This window comes from Anguilla anguilla, chromosome 2 (genome assembly GCF_013347855.1).
Source record: "Anguilla anguilla isolate fAngAng1 chromosome 2, fAngAng1.pri, whole genome shotgun sequence".
NCBI classification, from domain to species: Eukaryota; Metazoa; Chordata; class Actinopteri; order Anguilliformes; family Anguillidae; genus Anguilla; species Anguilla anguilla.
The window spans coordinates 58,321,810-58,344,844 of record NC_049202.1 but is presented as its reverse complement, the minus strand read 5'-3'; the positions used below and the strand labels follow the sequence as shown (position 1 = coordinate 58,344,844).

At 42.5% G+C, this 23,035-nt stretch overlaps 1 protein-coding gene across 2 annotated transcripts in view; it reads left to right on the top strand.

Moving 5' to 3' along the window:
* Positions 1-23,035, top strand: part of LOC118221706 (noelin-2-like) — a 95,230-nt gene that overhangs the window by 43,181 nt on the left and 29,014 nt on the right. For both annotated transcript variants that reach the window (XM_035407007.1, XM_035407008.1), the window contains exon 2: positions 10,763-10,912. In XM_035407007.1, the coding sequence (XP_035262898.1) occupies positions 10,763-10,912 (150 nt within the window). The remainder of the gene's footprint in view (positions 1-10,762; positions 10,913-23,035) is intronic.

The window sequence follows — 23,035 nt, the reverse complement described above, 5'->3', positions numbered from 1 at the left end:
CCATACGTCTGATCAGCACTGGAGAGGAAGAATACAAATGGACCCCAGTCATACCCTACAGTTCATTTTTTGCTTTACTAAATGTGTGGAACATTCTCCTATATGCTGCTGCACAGTATCAGTATTGTTCATGGAGTCAGCAGCTAGACTGCTGTTCTTCTGCCATGTCTAAAGAAAGAAAACATCAACTAGTGAACGACCCGTGTTTCCACGGAAAGGCAGAACGTGAGGGAGCACATTTAGAAATGTTCTGTAAATATTAAGGAGTGTGGGTACATGGTGAATTGTTAGAGAATATTTGGGAGTGTGTGGGAATATTTCAGTGAAATAAATGTGGGAATATTTGTGAATGTGCAGGACTATTGGGTGTGTGTGGGAATATTTGGGAATGTGCTGGCGTATTTGGGAGTGTATGGGAATCTTTGGGAGGAAGTGGGAACATTTGTGAGTGTGTGGGATATTTGGGAGTTTGAGGGAGTATTTTGGATTGTGTTGGAAGAGGGAATATTTGGGGAACATGGGGAATATTTGGTGAAAATGTGGGAATATTTTGGAGTATGTGGAAATAATTGGGATTGTATGGGAACTGAGAATATTGGCTGAAATTTGGAAATATTTGGGTAAAATGTGGAAATATTTGGGTGAATTATGGGAATATTTGGAGGAAATGTGGGAATACTTTGTGGACATGGGGGAATATATTTTTGGGAAATGTGGGAATGTTTGTGAGTGGGTGGGGCTATTTGGGCATGTGCAAATATTTGGGGAGATGTGGAAATATTTGCGGGACATGGGGAATATTTGGTGAAGCTGTGGGAATATTTTGGAGTATGTAGGAATAATTGGGAGTGTGTGGGAACTGTGAATATTTGAGTACAATGTGAGAAATATTTAGTGTGTGGGACTATTGGGGGCATGTTAGCCTAAAACAGTAACACACCATATTACAGATAGTGATGTAATATTTTGGAGCATAGGAGAGTGTTGTGTTCTGTTGCCACTGTCAGTTTTGGAGTCTGAGAGAGAGAAAGCAGGAGGCAGCGACCTCAGACAGGATTATAAAACACGTTCATTATTCACAAGGCCTCAGGAGACACCATGTGTCTCCTAAAATATTTACATCAATCGTGGGAGAGGGAGGAAGAGGGAGGGAAAAGGGGAGAGCTGGAGAGAGACAGCCCTATAAATTATCATAGATTTTATTGTTTTTTTATTGGTATTGTATTGTTACTATTATTGTTTTTGTCTTAGCTTTGTTATTATTGTTTATATGTAATTCATATTGTTATTTTTATGCTGTTGTTCCTGAGCTTCACTATTTGCTATTACTGTTCTTTTAATTGTCATTACAATACAATTATGGGAAATATAAATGACATTTTTGTCAGTATGTTAAGTAAAATATGCAAATGAGGTATTAAAATGGTAAAAAGTCGTGCTCAGCGGGAGATGGAGAAGGATTATGAAGTCAGGATGTAGGGAGAGAGAGAGCGAGAGAGAATCGAGCAAAAACGAGGGGATCATGGGGGGGGGGGGGGCACTTCCTGCGGCCATGGCGCATTCGAGTCGCGCTGTCAGTGCAGATCAGCTGGCGAGGGAGGCGAGCGGGAAAACACCGCTCTGGAGGGGAGAGCCCGCCCACAACGCGCTAATGTCCTGTCCCGCGGAGCACAGAGCCGGAGAGAAACGACGTGACTAAGCACAGAGAGAGAGAGAGAGAGAGAGAGAGAGAGAGAGAGAGAGAGAGACAGAGAGAGAGAGAGAGAGAGAGAGAGAGAGAGAGAGAGAGAGAGGCAGGGGGAGAAAGGGAGGGAGAGAGAGAGAGAGAGAGAGAGAGAGGGAGGGAGAGAGAGGCAGGGGGAGAAAGGGAGGGAGGGAGAGGGGGAGAGGGAGGGAAGGAGGGAGGGAGAGAGAGAGGGAGAAAGAGAGGTGGCAAGCTCTGGGGGAGAGATTACTTGTGTATGGATATATGCATGCCTACATGTTACCAAGATACATATATTCATTTTATATCATTGTAACATTGTTGTGTTTGTCAACATTGATACTGTGCTTTTCCACCAAAGCTTCAGAATGAGAGAGAGAGAATAAATGAGGGAAGGAGGGGGTAGGGAGGAGAGAGAAAAAGAACAGAGATAGAAAACGGGAGGGAGAGAGCCTGAAGTGAGTTAGAAAGGAATAATGGAAATGTCCCTGCTGACTGAGCCAAACAAGGTCTTGAGTAAAGAGGCTTTTGTGAGGCCCCAGTGCACTAAGACCATGCTTTCTCATACAAATGGGAGCATAAATCTCAGACCTGAAAATACAGTTAGAGTTATTGTGACCTGTACATGCAGTTAGAGTTACTGTTACTGTGACCTGTACATGCAGTTAGAGTTACTGTTACTGTGACCTGTATATGCCGTTAGAGTTACTGTGACTGTGACCTGTACATGCCGTTAGAGTTACTGTTACTGTGACCTGTATATGCCGTTAGAGTTACTGTGACTGTGACCTGTACATGCAGTTAGAGTTACTGTGACTGTGACCTGAACATGCAGTTAGAGTTACTGTGACCTGAACATGCAGTTAGAGTTACTGTGACCTGAACATGCAGTTATAGTTACTGTGACTGTGACCTGTACATGCAGTTAGAGTTACTGTTACTGTGACCTGTATATGCCGTTAGAGTTACTGTTACTGTGACCTGTATATGCCGTTAGAGTTACTGTGACTGTGACCTGTACATGCCGTTAGAGTTACTGTGACTGTGACCTGTACATGCAGTTAGAGTTACTGTTACTGTGACCTGTACATGCAGTTAGAGTTACTGTTACTGTGACCTGTATATGCCGTTAGAGTTACTGTGACTGTGACCTGTACATGCCGTTAGAGTTACTGTGACTGTGACCTGTACATGCAGTTACATTTACTGCCACTGTGACCTGTACATGCCGTTAGAGTTACTGTGACTGTGACCTGAACATGCAGTTAGAGTTACTGTGACTGTGACCTGTACATGCAGTTAAATTTACTGCCACTGTGACCTGTACATTCCGTTAGAGTTACTGTGACTGTGACCTGAACATGCAGTTAGAGTTACTGTGACCTGAACATGCAGTTATAGTTACTGTGACTGTGACCTGTACTTGCAGTTATAGTTACTGTGACTGTGACCTGTACATGCAGTTAGAGTTAGTGTGACTGTGACCTGAAAATGCAGTTAGAGTTACTGTGACTGTGACCTGTACATGCAGTTAGAGTTACTGTGACTGTGACCTGAACATGCAGTTAGAGTTACTGTGACCTGAACATGCAGTTATAGTTACTGTGACTGTGACCTGTACATGCAGTTATAGTTACTGTTACTGTGACCTGTATATGCCGTTAGAGTTACTGTTACTGTGACCTGAAAATGCAGTTAGAGTTACTGTGACCTGAACATGCAGTTAGAGTTACTGTGACTGTGACCTGAACATGCAGTTAGAGTTACTGTTACTGTGACCTGTATATGCCGTTAGAGTTACTGTTACTGTGACCTGTATATGCCGTTAGAGTTACTGTGACTGTGACCTGTACATGCCGTTAGAGTTACTGTGACTGTGACCTGTACATGCAGTTACATTTACTGCCACTGTGACCTGTACATGCCGTTAGAGTTACTGTGACTGTGACCTGAACATGCAGTTAGAGTTACTGTGACTGTGACCTGTACATGCAGTTAAATTTACTGCCACTGTGACCTGTACATTCCGTTAGAGTTACTGTGACTGTGACCTGAACATGCAGTTAGAGTTACTGTGACCTGAACATGCAGTTAGAGTTACTGTGACCTGAACATGCAGTTATAGTTACTGTGACTGTGACCTGTACATGCAGTTATAGTTACTGTGACTGTGACCTGTACATGCAGTTAGAGTTAGTGTGACTGTGACCTGAAAATGCAGTTAGAGTTACTGTGACTGTGACCTGTACATGCAGTTAGAGTTACTGTGACTGTGACCTGAACATGCAGTTAGAGTTACTGTGACCTGAACATGCAGTTATAGTTACTGTGACTGTGACCTGTACATGCAGTTATAGTTACTGTTACTGTGACCTGTATATGCCGTTAGAGTTACTGTTACTGTGACCTGAAAATGCAGTTAGAGTTACTGTGACCTGAACATGCAGTTAGAGTTACTGTGACTGTGACCTGAACATGCAGTTAGAGTTAGTGTGACTGTGACCTGAACATGCAGTTAGAGTTAGTGTGACTGTGACCTGAAAATGCAGTTAGAGTTACTGTGACCTGGACATGCAGTTAGAGTTACTGTGACTGTGACCTGGACATGCAGTTATAGTTACTGTGACTGTGACCTGGACATGCAGTTAGAGTTACTGTGACTGTGACCTGTACATTCTGTTATAGTGACTGTGACCTGTACATTCTGTTATACTGACAGCCCTGTACATTCTGTTATAATGACTGTGACTGTGACCTGAACATGCAGTTATAGTTACTGTGACTGTGACCTGAACATGCAGTTATAGTTACTGTGACTGTGACCTGAACATGCAGTTAGAGTTAGTGTGACTGTGACCTGAAAATGCAGTTAGAGTTAGTGTGACTGTGACCTGTACATGCAGTTAGAGATACTGCAACTGTGACCTGTACTGTACATAAAACTTTATCCTATATTGTTACAGTAGAATAACTGAAATGAAGCTTGAAGATACTGAAAAAAATAAGGAACAGACATTAAACACACACTAAAGATTTCTGTCTAATTATTAACCAGTGAGGGAACCACAGATGCCTGTGTTAATCGCCATGTGTATAATCATTGAGCATTGAAAGCATCATATTGTTTCGCCACAGTTCTCTGTGGAGTCCAGTGATGTCCATGGCGCACTTGTGCACTTGTGAATGCCGGTTTTCCTTGCAACACTAACTGAATCTCCAGATTTGCAAGGAGCTGTTAATTGTTATTAAATAGACTCGTTCAACCCTCTTCTGGGAGATGATTTATCCTCTCGAGGCCCTGTTCTGTCGGAAATAGCTGAGCATACCGTGAAGAATAGATGCCCCACATTCAGATCCCAGGACTGTTAATTAGTTCTCAGGCTGCTAATTCTGTAATTTCCTATAATGTTCTACATGGAGAGAAAAAAATAAAACCTTCTGTTACAGACTGAAGAGGGGAAGTCATTATGGTCTTAAATGCTTAAGGTGTGGAACCCTGGCCAATGAAGTGAATTCTGTTGAGAACAAATGTAACAGAGCTGAACAACAGAGAGACCTTTTTTAGATTTAATAGCATGCAAGTGATACTGTACCACAGAAAAAAAACTAGTGTGGACTGGCATTAAATAGAAGACCAGGCAGTATGCAGCCAAAAATAAGTTTTGTTTTGTGCTCATATTAAGCCCGTATGCCGAAATAAGGAGTGCATTTTGACCAGAAGGCTAATGTAACTTTTGCCTGCTCCATGCCAGGCTAGTTCATATTGATATGATCAGCGACGTTCCCCTAACATTTCTTACGGTGGTGCCTCGTGAGTGACAAGAAATTTGAGGAAACTGCGACTCACGACATGGCATTCAGAGGCTGCTGTCATTTCAGCGAGCTCAAGGGTTCAAGAGAATGTCTGTTGAGCCAAAATCCCTAAGGGTGCCTTGTTGCTTGTTTTACACACTACGGGCCTGATTTACAAAGACTTTTAGCACAAGGGAAACCAATAACAGAGCCAATGATTGGTCATGGTATTTGTCTTGCACCGATCATTGGCTGTTTTATTAGTTTTGTTAGCGTATGCTAAAAGGTTCTGCTTGTTCTAAAAGCTCTTAGTAAATCAGGTCCCCGTAAAGCACATAAATATGAGAAAGCAGACAGTCATAGTTAACCCCACCCTAATGGCCTTATTGGCAGTTGAGTGACAGGGTGGGTCTGGAGGGCGGGTGATTGGCTGAGTGTCTATTGGAAGCTAATGGAGCAGGGAACGTATTGGACATGAGGGTGACGGTGTGGAACAGGAGGTGGGACGCGGTCGGCCTCCACACCGCTCAGTGCAGCTGGATCTGATCGCAGGGACACTGCAGCGACAGAGTTGTGTCAGTGTGTGCTGTGTGCAGCTAGTGCTGTGTCAGTGTGCGCTATGTCAGTGCTGCATCAGTGTGCACTGTGTCAGTGCTTTGTCAGTGTGAACGGCGTAAGTGCTGTGTCAGTGTGTGCTGTGTCAGTGCCATGTCAGTGTGTGCTGTGTCAGTTCTGTGTCAGTGTGTGCTTTGACAGTGCTGTAAGAGGTTGGGTCAGTGTGCACTGTGTCAGTGCTTTGTCAGTGTGCACTGTGTCAGTGCTGTGTCTGTGTGTTCTGTGTCAGTGCTGTATGAGGTTGGGTCAGTGCGTGCTGTGTCAGTGCTTTGTCAGTGTGCACTGTGTCAGTGCTGTGTCTGTGTGCTCTGTGTCAGTGCCGTGTCAGTGTGTGCTTTGTCAGTACTGTAAGACACTGTGTCAGTGTGTGCATTGTCAGTGCTGTAAGAGGTTGTGTTTTGTTAGTGTGTGCTTTGTCAGTGCTGTAAGAGGTTGTGTCAGTGTGTGCTTTGTCATTGCTGTAAGAGGTTGTGTCAGTGTGTGCTTTGTCAGTGCTGTAAGAGGTTGTGTCAGTATGTGCTTTGTCAGTACTGTAAGAGGTTGTGTCAGTGTGTGCTTTGTCAGTGCTGTTAGAGGTTGTGTCACATGTGTGGTTTGTCAGTACTGTAAGAGGTTGTGTCAGTATGTGCATTGTCAGTGCTGTAAGAGTTTGTGTCAGTGAGTGCTTTGTCAGTGTGCACTGTATAAGTGCTGTGTTTGTGTGCTCTGTGTCAGTGCCATGTCAGTGTGTGCTGTGTCAGTGTGTGCTTTGTCAGTACTATAAGATGCTGTGTCAGTGTTGTATCCATGCCATCAGTACCCTATCAGTGTGTATCAGACTATAGTGTCAGTGCCATGGTAGTGCATGCTGTTTCAGTGAATGCTGTCAGTACTGTTGTGTGTGCTTACAGTATTATTGCATTGTGACTTTTAGGGAGGTATGTTTATAACCACTTTAGAAGTGTAAGTGTCTTAAGGATATTTATACCACTATCCAAGCTGTCAGACTGTATTTTAGCATTACAAAGCTTCTTTTCCCAAACAGAGGCTTCAGATACTATTACGACTCACTCTATAAAACCGTCTCCTTGACTACTTAATGCTAAGAGGAATTTAGAGTTTTAGAGATGAGAGGAGAAGAAGGGTGCTTGGATGGAGTGGAGAATTAAAAGATCAAGGGTCAAACAGCAGTGTGGAACTGAATTTTTCCAGTATTGGAGGTTGAGAGTTTGGAAGAAATTAGATCACTGATTCTCTTTATTAAGGCATACATATGAGCAATACAAGTCTCATTTTTCTTACCCAAATTTTGATCAATTAAAAATTTTCAAAAACTTTTTGGAAAAATATATACTACAATTCCCCTCTTGAGGGAAGAAATGATATTATATTTACACATTTTTCCTCAATGGTTTCACCAAGCTGGGAGTTGTGAAATGCAATAATGCTTTCATTTATAATTGGGAGTCGGAGTTAAGGGCTCCTTCAGGAATGGGAGCAGGCCTGTTGTACTGCAAGGCTGATAAGACCCTTGTGTTTAGTGGCTGAGGGGAATTAGGCTGAAATCACTGATGTTTTATGGCTGCTGTTCTCACTGTTATGGCAGAAAGGGTCAATGCGTTCCGGCTTGCTACCATAAACTTCCCTATTACAGCTTCCTGTTGTCCTGCTGACGGATGCCTTGCTCATCTCTAACTGACACAATGCCGGTCTGTCCCGAACGGCAAGCTTATGTTACAATTAACATAGCGGACGAGATATCGCTCCACCCCTTTTTCTGTCCATCTCAAATGAGCTCTGTATGCCCCGAAAACTGCCACCTCTACGTCTGTCTGTCTGTCTGCCTGCCTGCCTGCCTGCCTTCCTGTCTGTCTGTCTGTCCTGTACACAGATATGTCTGTCCCTATGTCCTATGCACTATTCCCGTGCCCTATGTCCTATGCACTATTCCACTACCGTGTTCCCTATGCCCTGTGTCCAATGCCCTGTGTCCTATGCAGTACTCACAGTACAGGGATATGTTAGGAGGTGGTGTAACATCTTTGCCACTGCCATTTGCCATTATATTAATTATTCAGCGTTAGGTAGATTCTTCTGTTGAATGCTAATGTGTGAGCGCCACGCCGGTGGAGCTGAACGAGCCGCAGGTAATTGAGGCAGCGGCGCGACACGGACCCGTTGGGCATCATCGGCATGCTCCCCACAGCGCGGTTAAACCAGATTTATCTGCCAGGTCGTTTCATAAAGGTCACAAACCTGCTCTGCTCAGACACACTGAAAAGGTGAGCAAAAAAAAAAAAAAAATTGGGAGGAATAACATCAGCGTCACACGGTTGATATAGCAATCACTGATCTCGGACCAGTCTGGTGCCACTGACTTTACTGTCTGTGTCGAGCCCTTCCATTGGCTAGTCTGTAGCAGATCTACTTGTGCCAGTGGCTCTCATTTGACAAGCTGTTCGAGGTCTGCTCGAATTGGCTACTCTTATTGGTCACTCTCTGCTACAGTCCAGGTTGGCTGGTCTAACTGGATAAGCTGTACCAAGTCTTTCTACCTTTGGTTTTAGCAGGGTTGAGCTAGAACCGAGCTTTCCATATGAAACTCGAAGCCTTGTACAAAAGCTTGCAGTCCAACGTGGCTGGGCTGGCCAGCGGAGGATGGGCTCCCCCTCTATAGCTGAGTTCCTCCAGAGATTTCTTTCCATCATAATTCCATCAGAATTTCTTTTTACCTCACGTGCTATTTGTGGGTTCTGATTTTTGCTCTTTTTGCTCTGTTTCTTGCCTTTTTTCTGCTACTCTGTCCTGCATCTTTGTGACAGTTTATTGTAAAAAAGCACTACACGAATAAAATTGATCTGATTTTGATCTCTTTCTTTCTCACACTCATAATCTCACTTATACTCTTTCTCTTTCCCTCCCTTTATCTTTCTCTCTCCCTCTGTCTCTCATCTATTTTATTTTCTTCATTGTTGTGCACCACACACACATGCAGTGCACACATTATTACACACATACACATGAATCTGAATACATACCCACATTCCTCACACCTACATGTGCAGATAACTGCAGCTGGCATATGGATGAACAGGCAAACACACACATGCACACACACAGAAGAATACAGACAGGCACACACACATACGCACAGAAGAACACATGCACACACGCAAACACACATGCAAACACACACACACACACACACACACACAGGGACAGAGAGAATAGCACTAATTGGGTGATGTGCTGGCAGTAACTAATTATAGGTACAGCGCTGCAAGGCTTCTGCTCTACACTTAGGAAGGGAGAACACACACACACACTCACGCACTCACACACACAAACACTCACACTCACGGACACACACATATACTCACACACACACACAGATGCATACACAGAGCGAGACACACACGCACACACACATACTTACACATACACATACACACACACGTACACATTTAAATTTTATTTCCTCTTTATTTTACATGTGAATGCAGCAGAGCAGGATGTTTAACTGAAGCTGTTTTGATAATTATAAGTTCCACGCAGAGATTTTGAACCTGCAGCACTTGAGTTACGTTATATTGCATTACAGGCAATCAGCAGAATGTTTTTACATGGCATAGCGTTCATTTAAACAGCTGGATAATTACTGAAGGCATTCAGGTGAAGTAGGTATTCAGGTGAAGGGTACAGCGGCAACGGGTTACAAGCCCGGGTTCCTTAAACACCATAGTGCACTGCCTCCCTGTTCCTTAGGCCTTCAGACACATGACTGTCCCTGTTTGCCCTGCTGAGATCACTACTCACTCTGCCCTTGGGGCTGACCTTGTTTTGGTTTTGATGTCTGTGTGTGAATTATGCAGGATTCTAAATCCAATTCAGAATCTTGAAGAGTATGGATTTGATGGATTTCTACTGTAAACACGCACGCACACACGCGTGCACGCACATACACACACACTGCATGGACTCATAGACGCATAAAGACACACTTCACTTATACATGAATACATAAGCAAACACACATATTCACAACCGTGTACACACATGAACGATCGAGTCCAAGTCTTTGAAACATTTATGTGTGACACAAGCTGCATTGATTCTCATCTGTGGTGTTAAAATGTGGTTTGTGCAAATCAATGAGTGTGGGGTGGGGGGGGGGGGGTGGGGTGGTGGGGGGTGAAAATAATTCCTTCTGGCGGAAGAGTGAGTCACAGCATGTGGGGGTTGGCGGGGGGTGGGGGCATGAAGGAGAGAGCCCGATATCCACCCTGGAATACACCGGAAAAGCAATGATTCATCACCAATAAAAATAGGGCATTGTGAAGGAGCCTGTGCATGTGTGTTTGTGTGTGTGTGTGTGTGTGCTAGTTTGAGTGTTTACCTGTGTGCATATGTGTGTGTATTTCAGTGTGTAATTCTCACTGTGTGTTTGTATGAATACAGCATGTGTCCATGTCAGTGCTTGTCTGTGTTTGTGTGTGTGTTTGTACTTGTGTGTGTGCGAGTGTGTGAGTGTGTCCATGTGTGCGTCTTTATTGAGACTATGTATTTGCATATTGCATATGATTCTGTGTAGGAAGGTTTGGTCAGATCACTCAATGTTCAATTATCTCTCTCCCCCTCTCTCTCTCTCTCTCTCTTTCCTTCTCTCTCCAGGCACTGTATCCCAGTTCAGAGGAGGGCTGGCAGATCTATAGCTCTGCCCAGGATGTGGACGGGAAGTGCGTGTGCACTGTGGTGGCACCAGCGCAGAACATGTGTAACCGTGACGCCCGCAGCAAGCAGCTCCGCCTGCTCATGGAGAAGGTCAGTCACACCTGTCAATCACCGAGAGGGTGCCGTGTGCTTCTCTTTACAACCTGGAGGACAAATGTGAACCATAGAGTTTATAATCTTCAATGATTTACAATCATCACAGTGAGTGTATAATGTATCACCACAGTGTATGAAATTTAGTGCGCCACAGACCGTGTGTAGTGTATAGTGCACCACAGATAGTGTATAATGTATACCACTCTACAGATAGTGTATAAATGAATCACCACAGACAGCATATAGTGTAAAGTGCACCAGAGTGTATAGTATTTGGCATACCATTGACAGTGAGCATGACAACTTTAAATTTGCCAATTCAGTTTATTTTAAGCAAAAAACACAGAATATGCATTTTATCGCCTACGTATGTGTTCCTGTCATCTTCTTGAGTCATGTTCTATACATGAGACCAATGGCATGTGTTAGTGGTCAAAATGTTTTTATTTTTTTCAGTAACATTTATATTGTATAATGCATAGTGCACAGACAGTGAAGGATGTATACTATACCACAGGCAGTGTATATTGTATACTGAACCACTGACAGTGTATGATGTATACTGTACCACAGACAATGTAGGATGTATACTGAACCACAGACAGTGTTTGATGTATACCGAACCACAGACAGTGTATGATGTATACTGCACCACAGACAGTGTATGATGTATTGAGAACCACAGACACAGGACTGTCCCCAGACTAACATGACTAACTTGTTACGTGTTACTGCAAAAAATTCATGAATCATCCTATCCAGAATGCATTTCTTTAGTACTGTTCTGAGTGATTCATAAGACTGAGTCAGGATGAAAGAAAGTCAGAAGAAAAAGAAGGGTTTTATTTTTCACCGGAAGCTGAGAGCTCTTCTCCCCAGTGCCCCTGATCAAGGTGGTGGGAGAGATATGAGGATCATGCACAGTGCTCAGTCTCAGCAGGAAGTGACATCAGGGGTCAGACCGTCAGGCTGGGTTTTGCGATCTCTCGAGAGCAGAGCTCCTCGGGAGGCCGTTGGGAAGTGAGATTATTAGCCTGCATAAACTGCGAAAGCGTGAGATTAGTGTGAAAGAGGACGAGACTGGAATGAGATCTGGTGAGATCAATTTGAGAGAACGTGAGATTGTGGCGTCAACGGTGAGTTCCCGGTTGAGGGGGTGTAATTGGTGTAATTGGGGTGATGCAGTAAATTTAGGATGAACGGCGGCAGACTGCTGGGCTGATTGGGACTATGGCAGAGCTCACTGTACTGAGCGATGTATAGTTTAGCTTAGCAGAAAGCCTGTTAGTCCTGAATATATGTTTTGTGAAAGAGAGAGAGAGATTAATCTGCTAAAGAGAGAGAGTGATAGAGAAAGAGAAAGATGAGAAGAAAAGGATGAAGAAAAAAAGTTTGGAGGATGGGGAGAGAGCGATAAAAAGAGTGAGTGAGAGAGACATTGTGAGTGAGAGAGAGAAAGAGAGAGAGAGAACAAGCATTAATCAGATAAAAATGTTCTTACGCCAGCACTGGATGGCCCTGCAGAAAGAAAACAGAGTGATGAATGAGAATTGGAGAGCAGGAATGGGAGAGACCGACAAAACAGGAAAAAGGACAGAAAAAAAAGATTTATTTTGTGTCCTGTCAGCTGCTTCTGACAGCAGAGGCCAAAAGTAACAAAAAAGCACCCACAGCCCAAAAGTACCCACAGCCCAAAAGCACCCACAGCCCAAAAGTACCCACAGCCCAAAAGCACCCACAACCCAAAAGCACCCACAGCCCAAAAGCACCCATAGCCCAAAAGCACCCACAGCCCAAAAGCACCCACAGCCCAAAAGTACCCACAGCCCAAAAGCACCCACAGCCCAAAAGCACCCACAGCCCAAAAGCACCCACAGCCCAAAAGCACCCACAGCCCAAAAGTACCCACAGCCCAAAAGTACCCACAGCCCAAAAGTACCCACAACCCAAAAGTACCCACAACCCAAAAGTACCCACAACCCAAAAGCACCCACAGCCCAAAAGCACCCACAGCCCAAAAGCACCCACAGCCCAAAAGTACCCACACCACACCAACACCATATAAATACAGAACTGCATTTTGGTTATAACTCATATAACAAAGTATTTTATAGAGAGGCAGACAGACAGGGAGAGGAGAACAGAGAGAATACGAAGGAGAAGAAGAGAGGCAGATAGACAGGGAGAGAAGAAGAGAGAAAACAGGAGCAGAAGAGAGGAGAGAAGTGGAGATAGAGCGGGCAGAGAGAGACAGGGAGCAGTGAGAGGTGGAGACAGTGACAGATGATACATGCTTTTTTTCATTCAGCTGTGAACACACGTGTAACATGGGGGACTCTCAGCAATGTCACTCCTCCTGCATCTGTCATGCGTGTAGTCTCCTACGTGTGCCTGTGCTTGTGTGCTGTAAGTGTGTCCGTGCGCTATATCGCTGTGAAGCTCACAGAGCTGACTTCACCCTTTGAAAGGTGTAAGATCGGTAACACTTTATAATAAGGTCGCATGGATTGTCGCTAACTAATGTAATTCTTAACTGCTAACTACTGAAAAGTTTGTCTGCACAACTTTGTTAATGTATTTGTATTTTATTAATTAATGATAACACCTACAATAATTAGTGCCAATTCATATTGGAATTAAAAAAACAGTTCATGCAATTGCTAATCATTTTCTAATTACTGTATAAGTGCATCCTTTGTTTTGCTAATGTATACATATCATGTAACTAATATGTTAGTTAATGTACAGTATTTGTTAAGTATCAACAGTAATGAAAAGTTAATTTCATGCTTAATTAAGGCATTTGTGCATCATTAATTTACATTAACTACATTTGTTAATGCAATTTCATGTGACCTTTTTGTAAAGTATTATCATAAGATCACAAATATGTGATAAGAATGTTCTTAACTGAATATTCTAATACTGATGTCACAGTCGCTGCTGGTTATTGTAAGTAGTATTGTAATGGAGTTCTATAACACTGCACACCAAAGAGTTAGAAGCTCTTTTGTGCTTTAAAACCTGGACGGAAACCTGGACGACGCAGTCGAATGGTTTTATATCATGATTTAAATTAGGTGACCTTGTTGTAGAAGTTGAAAAACTAGTGAAAGCTCCTCTGACAATTAGGCTTAATTGCCTTCTTTTCAGTGTGAATTATGAACAGCATCAGGATAATTCCTCTCACCTCAGTGAATGGTTACAACTGAACAGTTGCTCTGCTTTGCAGTTTCCCAGATACATTATTGAATGAGCTTTATAGGTCATTTTGCCACATAGATCAAAGCTGTGTGCTTTCTCTCCGGGTGCTCACTTGTGACTCTCCTCACAGTGATTGGTTCAGAGAGTCTGCTTCACATGGATTGGTTCAGACAGTCTGTTTTCCAGGGATTGGTTCAGACAGTCTGCCTTGCAGTGATTGGCTCAAACAGTCTGCCTTGCAGTGATTGGTTCAGACAGACTGCCTCGCAGTGGTCAGCTCAGACAGTCTGTTTTGCAGGGATTGGCTCAGACAGTCTGCCTCGCAGTGGTCAGCTCAGACAGTCTTCCTTGCAGTGACTGGCTCAGACAGTCTGTTTTGCAGGGATTGGCTCAGACAGTCTGTTTTGCAGGGATTGGCTCAGACAGTCTGCCTCGCAGTGATTGGCTCAGACAGACTGCTTCACAGGGATTGGCTCAGACAGTCTGCCTTGCAGTGATTGGCTCAGACAGTCTGCCTGACAGTGATTGGCTCGGACAGTCTGCCTCGCAGGGAGTGGCTCAGACAGTCTGTCTCGCAATTATTGGCTTAGACAGTCTGCCTCGTAGTGATTGGCTCAGACAGTCTGCCTCGCAGTGATTGGCTCAGACAGTCTGTATTGCATTGACTGGCACAGTAACAGGGATCAGAATGGAGTTGTCCTGCTATCTCTGCAGATGGGCATATCAGAGGAGAGGGGCGGGCACTTTAAAGCCAGTAAAGCTTATTCAACTCAGAAGTGAAATTAACTCAAGGGGGGGAATTTGAGATTTGTACCACAGATTTATTGGCCACATCTCAAAACCTTTAAAATTTGACAAAGCGGAAAGAGAGCTTTAAAGAAGGATGACAGTTACTGTGAATATTTGGCTCTCACATCAAATGGATTTAGATGAGCTGTCATCCCACCGCTGCGATAAAATGGCTGCCAAACCCGTTTTAAACGCGAAACTGCAAACTCTCATCTACTGCGCACCAAGAAAGAGTATCTATCCTCGCTAATATCTCCTCAAAGCACTTCAAGTTCTCCATAAAAATGACATTCATTGCTGTTATTTCTTTTTATTTAATAGTGTAAACAAATATTTTCAGAACAACTTTGCAAAAACACATCTTTCAATCACAGGGGCCGTGTTCTGAAGATGCATGCAAATGTACTGGCATTCCTTAAAAGGTTCAATATTTTCGACATTTAAAATGCTCTTTTTAAAATTCTGGTTTTTTATTAATGAAAAAGGGAAGGATGAGGGTAAAAACAGGCATTGAGACCCACGCTCTGTGATGTAAATGGTACAGAAATGGTGGGTGGATCCCAGCCTTGGCCATCAAAGCGGTGTTAATCAGGAGCAATCGGGAGGAGGACTGGCAGTGCAAACCCCACCGCCCCCCCAACCCCCCCCCCCCCCCCCCCCCCACCCCCACCCCCCACCCCCAGCGCGTAAGGAAGAACACAGCCTGGCCGGCAGCAGATTAATTACTGATAAAAAGTCATTTACTGCCGAGACACTTTAGAGAGCAAAGGGAAAAGTGAGAGGGAGCAAAAGGGGAGAGAGAAGGGGAGAACGAGAGAAAGGACAGAGAGGGGGCAGAGGGAAAGACAGAGGGAGGGAGAAGGGGAGAGAGAAGGGGGAGGACAGAGGTCAAACTCAAACAAAATGACAGAGGGAGAGAGGGAGGGTAGAGGTGAGGAAAAAGGGACAACAAAGAGGGAGAAGAGAAGAGCAGGATAACGAGTTAAGGAGAGGGAGAGGGAAAAAAGAGAGACAGAGGGAAAGACACCGGGAGAGGGAGAAAGAGAAGGAGAAAAAAACAGAGTGAGGGGGAATGAAAAGCGAGTAAAAAATGAGCTGAACTGAAAGACAGATGAAGGGAAAAATAGCGGAAGAGAGATAGACCGCAAGAGAGTGAGTAGAGAAGAAGGGGGAAAGAGGGAAGGAGAAGAGGAAGGAGGGAGAAATTATGAGAGGAGGGATAGGTTAGAGTGGAGAAACAGAGAGAGAAAAAGAAGGAGAGAGAAAGAATATGATCTTGATTTACAATGCAGAAAAATTGTGTTCTTCCACCAAATATGGAATTCACTAGCTAATACATCAGCTTCTGGTGAGAGGTCTTTTTTGACTGATAGGTCCACTGCTGAATTGTATTCTTAAATGAGTTCCTGCAATGCTTTTTGAAGTTATGGATGTGCCTTGGCAACAAATATGTTTCATTGATATGCCAATACTGTTTAATGGAATTGAGTGGGAGAGTGTGTGTGTGTGTGTGTGCGTGTGTGTGAGTGTGCATGTGAAGTGAGAGAGAGGGAGAACAAGAAAGAGAAAAGACAAATCGAATGACGGCAATGGAGAGAAATGGAGGGGGAGCATGGAAAAGAGAGCGAGAGAGAGAGAGAGAGAGAGAGAGAGAGAGAGAGAGAGAGAGAGAACATGTTGCCTGTTGACTCACACATCAGAGGTGCAGAAAAATAGGGCCGCACTCCATTATATTATCCAGTGGAGTGTTATTCTCAGCCCACTAATACCAGGAATGGGCATCATTCTCATACCACTAATACCATTAAAGAGTGTTATTCTAAAACCACTAATACCAGGAAAGGGTGTCATTCTCACAGCACTAACGCCATTAAAGAGTGTTATTCTAAAACTACTAATACCAGGAAAGGGTGTCATTCCCACAGCACTAATACCATTAAAGAGTGTTATTCTAAAACTACTAATACCAGGAAAGGGTGTCATTCTCATACCACTAATACCATTAAAGAGTGTTATTCTAAAACCACTAATACCAGGAAAGGGTGTCATTCTCACAGCACTAATACCATTAAAGAGTGTTATTCTAAAACCACTAATACCAGGAAAGGGTGTCATTCCCACAGCACAAATACCATTAGTGTTATTCTAAAACTACTAATACCAGGAAAGGGTGTCATTCTCAGACCACTAATACCATTAAAGAGTGTTATTCTAAAACCACTAATACCAGGAAAGGGTGTCATTCTCACAGCACTAATACCATTAAAGAGTGTTATTCTAAAACCACTAATACCAAAAAAGAGTGTCATTCCCAAACCAGTAATACCATGAAAGAGTGTCATTCTCAGACCACTAATACTACAAATAATTGTCATTCTTCACCAAATCACACTGAAGTATGGTCATTTGCAGCTAATTTAAGTTGTTACGGTTGGTCATTCTCACCAAAAATACACTTTGATTAGACATTCTCATTCAAAGCAAAACTGTGAACTTTATAATTAAAATGTGGTTTATTAGCCCCAAAGAGAAATTGGTCCAGGCTACAAAGATAGCCAAACTGTTTCTACACAATGCTAGCTGTAACACCACCAACAGACTATTGACAAAAAAATTAGATTTTTAAAAACATTTTACAATGGCTCCATGTCAACGTTTTGGCATGCCCTTTACAATCATGTATTAATATTGCCCAGATTAGGGTTACAGTTCCGAATAAGGTTAGCATTAGGGTGATTGCAACACCTTTTTTTTAAACTAATTTATATATATATATATATATATATATATATATATATATTTATATATATATATATATATTCCCTTTTTGGTAAAATACATTTTTCATATAAATTACTTGAATACATTCTTGTAAATATTTTATTGGTTACAGTAAATTTAAATTGTTTCTCACCCATATTAATGTACAAATCACATATTTATCATGGCTCAATTTCCATTTTTTGGTAGTAAATTGCAAAAGCTGTACAGTATGTATTGATACAGCTGATGTTAGGATTGTAAATGAGCTAAGTGTTAGGGTGAAGACAGGATTTGGGTTATGTACAGGAAAAATCTTTTAATATTGGGGCTATAATTAGGGTTAGGAATTACGATAAGTGTTAGGGTTGAAAATGAAACTAAAAAAGAAAGGTTGCACGCTCTTTTGCCTCCAATGCAGTTTTTAATAACCAACATTTCAGCAGAAAGCCATCTTTGTCAGGGCTTTAACACAACAATCACCTCACACATGCATATTAGATTACTAAATCTGCATTCACCTGTGAGACAGGCAGTCAAGATCATGTGATGTAACAAGCCTGGGTCCACTCATAGAATTTAGAAAAAGAACCAAAAAGCAATTACCTTATATTACACTCTACGGAAATACTGTAGATATCCAATATGTCTGGAATCTATTCAATAAGAATTAATTCAGAAGCAATATATATTCTGCCCATGCACCTTAGTAATGGCAGGTACCACTATATAATAAACTGCAAAATTACACAATGAGATGACATTAGAAGAATCATTACATGTTCAATTTCAAAAGGCCGTCTCATAAAAACTTACAACTTTTCTTGAAACAAGAACTTTTCAGTTATTTTTGTATTATTTTTGAGTGCAGCGCTATCTATCTATATTTCACTTAGACATCGCTTAGAGTTTATAATGACTGCATCCAACAGTAATTTAAAAAAGCAAAGTCCATTGAAAACTGTATTAGAGGGTTAGGATGGAGACCAGATTTGGGGAATGTTTAAGAGCATTAGGGTCAGCACAACAATTTTTATTTTAAATAATAGCATTTTTTGCATAGACATTATAGCCCTATGCAGTAAAATGCATGGAATTAGGGTTAGTGTTTAGAATTTAAGTGTTAGGGTTGAAAAATGATTTGGGTTATGTTTGGGTGCTAGTATTATGCTTAGTTTTTTTAAATTTATTTTTGGATAACATATTTTTATTTGTAATTTTTTGAGGTCCTACTATAGTCTATGAAGTATATAGTTTTTCAGTGAAATATATCTTCCATAAAAAATGATTTCAAATGTATTTCCTTGGAAAATGTTTTTATTGCATTGAGTATATTTAAATGGTTTCACATCCATCTTAATTCTGAAATCATATATTAAAGATGACTGTTATTTCCACCTTTTGGTGGCAAGTCTTGCAATCGCATATTCACTGAAATAAGAGGAATTTTAGGCTTCAGCGTGAACTTTAATAAGTGCTAACACAAAGTCATTTATCATTTCTGAATCTTCTCTGTGTTACCCTGGTTTTTGAAATATAATTTTTACATCAGCAAATATGTTAAGACTCCTGTGTATGGATGGATCCCACGGTCTGGTATCTGTTAAGGCTCTGTTCCACTGTGTGGATGGACCCCACAGTCTGGTATCTGTTAAGGCTCTGTTCCAGTGTGTGGATGGGCCCCATGGTCTGGTATTTGTTAAGGCTCTGTTCCACTGTGTGGATGGACCCCACAGTCTGGTATCTGTTAAGGCTCTATTCCAGTGTGTTGATGGGCCCTATGGTCTGGTATCTCTTAAGGCTCTGTTCCAGTGTGTGGATGGGCCCCATGGTCTGGTATCTGTTAAGGCTGTGTTCCACTGTGTGGATGGACCCCACAGTCTGGTATCTGTTAAGGCTCTGTTCCAGTGTGTTGATGAGCCCCACAGTCTGGTATCTGTTAAGGCACTGTTCCAATGTGTGGATGGGCTGTATGGTCTGGTATCTGTTAAGGCACTGTTCCAATGTGTGGATGGGCTGTATGGTCTGGTATCTGTTAAGGCACTGTTCCAATGTGTGGATGGGCTGTATGGTCTGGTATCTGTTAAGGCACTGTTCCAATGTGTGGATGGGCCCCATGGTCAGGTATCTGTTAAGGCTCTGTTCCAGTGTGTTGATGGGCCCCATGGTCTGGTATCTGTTAAGGCTCTGTTCCAGTGTGTGGATGAGCCCCATGGTCTGGTATCTGATAAGGCTCTGTTCCAGTGTGTTGATGGGCCCTATGGTCTGGTATCTGTTACGGCTGTGTTCCAGTGTGTTGATGGGCCCCATGGTCTGGTATCTGTTAAGGCTCTGTTCCAGTGTTTTTACATGTAAAATGTTGGTTGTACAGGAAGTACCTGGAGATCAACTCTGTCTTCTCTGATCCAGTCTGAAGGCTAAACATCAGCAAGTTTTCTCACAGAAATGTCCATGTGTGAAACAGTTTACCAGGTGACTTAGCAGAAGTAGGCTTTCAGATAGGCTATAGATTAATGAGGAGCATAGTTTAGCTGAATAGCTGATTGGTTATGTATCCCCATTAACTTATGTTCATAAGGAAACATCCATTAATCCATTCCATTACCCAATCAGAAGTATCCTTTTAAGAAAAAACCAGCCATCCATTCCATTTACCCAATCAGAAATGTCTTTGTAAGGAAACATGCAGTGATCCATTCCATTTACCTAATCAGAAATGTCATTTAAGGAAACATACAGTGATCCATTCCATTACCCAGTCAGAAATGTCCATATAAGGAAACACCCAGTGATCTATTTTATTACCCAATCAGAAAAAAATAATAATAATAATCTCAAGGAAATATCCAGGGATACCCCGCAGAAGCTTCCTCATAAGGAACCTGCCAGTCAGTGCTTGTGAACTGGTATCTGGGGACATCAGTGGGAGCGCAGTCGGGGGCTTTATCTCTGACAGCGCGTGACTCTGAAGATGAATCGGCATCTGATTCGTCTGAAAGTTGAGCATCAGTATAATTGATCTGCGCTCCCTCCAGTGTTGTGCTGCTTTGAACAGGCAGAATGAGCGACTGTCTGTAAAAGCTCTGTGATGTGTGAGGATCGGAAAAAAAAAAAACCTGTTCGGTCCACCTCCGGAGTATGCAGGCGGTGTTGCACTGAAATAGTACTGCATAGGAGTAGTGTACTTAAACAGGATTTTAATGCTGTGCTGTGTAGATGTAGTGTATTTAGACAGGATTGATGCTGCATGATGCTGTCTGTGGCACTGAGGCATATTGCTATCCATGGTCCTGAAACACTGTGTTTTCTGTGGTACTGAGATATATTGCTTTCCATGGTCCTGAAACATTGTGTTTTCCATGGCACTGAGATTTATTGCTTTCCATGGTCTTGAAACAATGTGTTGTCCATGGGATTGGAACATGTTGCTGTCCATGGTCCTGAAAGATAGCACTGAAACATTGTGTTGTCCATGGACCTGAAACACAGTGCTGTCTATGGTCCTCAAACATGATGGTTTCCTTGGCACTGGAAACATACTGCTGTCTGTGACAGTGGAACATGGAGGAGTTTGCCAAGAGAGAAGACACTCAAACAGCATCTAATAGCAGACATAATGGGTCAGGAACCATATAGCTATTACAGGATCTGTGTTTGCTATATTGTTCTGTGTCAGTCTGAGTGTGTGCACTGGACAGCGTGTGCTTTGGTCTCAGAGTATAATTATGGCAGTAAAGGCACCTTGGAGTTGTGAGTGTGAGTAATAGTGGGGTAATAATCAGAGAGAGAGAGAGAGAGAGAGAGAGAGAGAGAGAGAGAGAGAGAGAGAGAGATAATTGAACATTGAGTGATCTGACCAAACCTTCCTACACAGAATCACATGCAATATGCAAATACATAGTCTCAATAAACACACACACATAGACACACACACACACTCGCACGCACACACACACACATACACACATAGACACATGTACACACATGTACGCACACACACACACAGGTGGGGAGAGAGATAATTTTTTAAAGATAGTGCCCATTCATATTAAATTTTCTCAGGTTTCTGCTTTTCTCTGATGTCAGATTTGTGCCTAATTAATAATTAATGTCTGGGCATTCAGAGAATTCACAGAGTTGGCATGAGCAGCTGTTTGTTGAGAGTGAGAGAGAGAGGGAAGGAGGCAGGGAGGGAGAGAGGGAGGTGGAATGAGGGAGTGGGAGTGGAAAGGAAAAAGATGGAACAAAAGAAAGATGGAAGGAGAATTTAAATTAATGTATGAGCAAAGAGACAGAAAGAGAGATGTTTTCTCATTTATTCATTGTTTTTTTTCCAGGGTGTGGCATGGGGTAGGTTTTTCATGCAAATGAAGCAGATAAAAGAGATGAAAAATGAAGGTAGAGAATGGCAGGAGCAATGATGTGTTAGTGTGTCAGGGAAGAAGGGCCATGGATGGAGAGATACCTGTGAAATAATGGCCAAATTTGAGTGTGTGTGTGTGTGTGTGTGTGTAACCCCAACCCCAGCCCCCACACTCTTCAGCTACTACATTACCCATGTACCCCTGGGGCTCCTCCCGATTTACCTCTCTAAGAGCCCAGCATGGATATTACACCAACTGTGGGAGAGAGGGAAAAGAGCGAGGGATGATAGGCAGACAGGAAAAAAGATGGAAAAGCTGAATAACGGTGGAGACAAGGTAGGAAGGAAGATGGTGACAGAGGGAGAAGAAAGGATGAGGAAAGGATGTGAACAAGTGCAGAAGGTTGGAGGGGAAAGGGAGAGCAGAGGAGTGAAGGGAGAGAGGGAGAGAGAAAGAGACACAAGTGAAGAAGAGGGAGTCAGGCAGGAAGGAAGCATAGAGAGAGAAGAAGGAGACTTCCCGAGGAGGAAGAAGAATGAGTCACACAAGCTGATGGCCAACCTTTCAGGATTTTAGCAAATTAATCAGTTCACATTTTTTTATTCATCAGCTGTCCAAGTAATTAATTAGTAAACTGTCTACTTTGCATTGTTATGTTTAGCTTACTGCTGCATACAAATTTTCTTTTATTTATTTATTTATTTCTTTAGTTAGTTATTTATTTATTTTTTGCTTTTAATCAGCCTTGTTATGTTTGTTGTTGAAAATGTGACAGCAATTTGGCAAAATGATGACTTTGTTATGCCAATAATTGCACTTAAACTGAAATTGAGACTGAACTGAAACAGGGAGAGGGGGGATTGCTTCTGCTTTTTGTTTTTGGTATTTGTTTTTCTGTTGCTCTGGTGTTTATGAATGTTTATCGGGCTTTAGAGTTGGTTTATAGCTGTGATGTTTATTTTCATTGGAAATGCTTTCTATATTAGCCTCTGCAAAACTC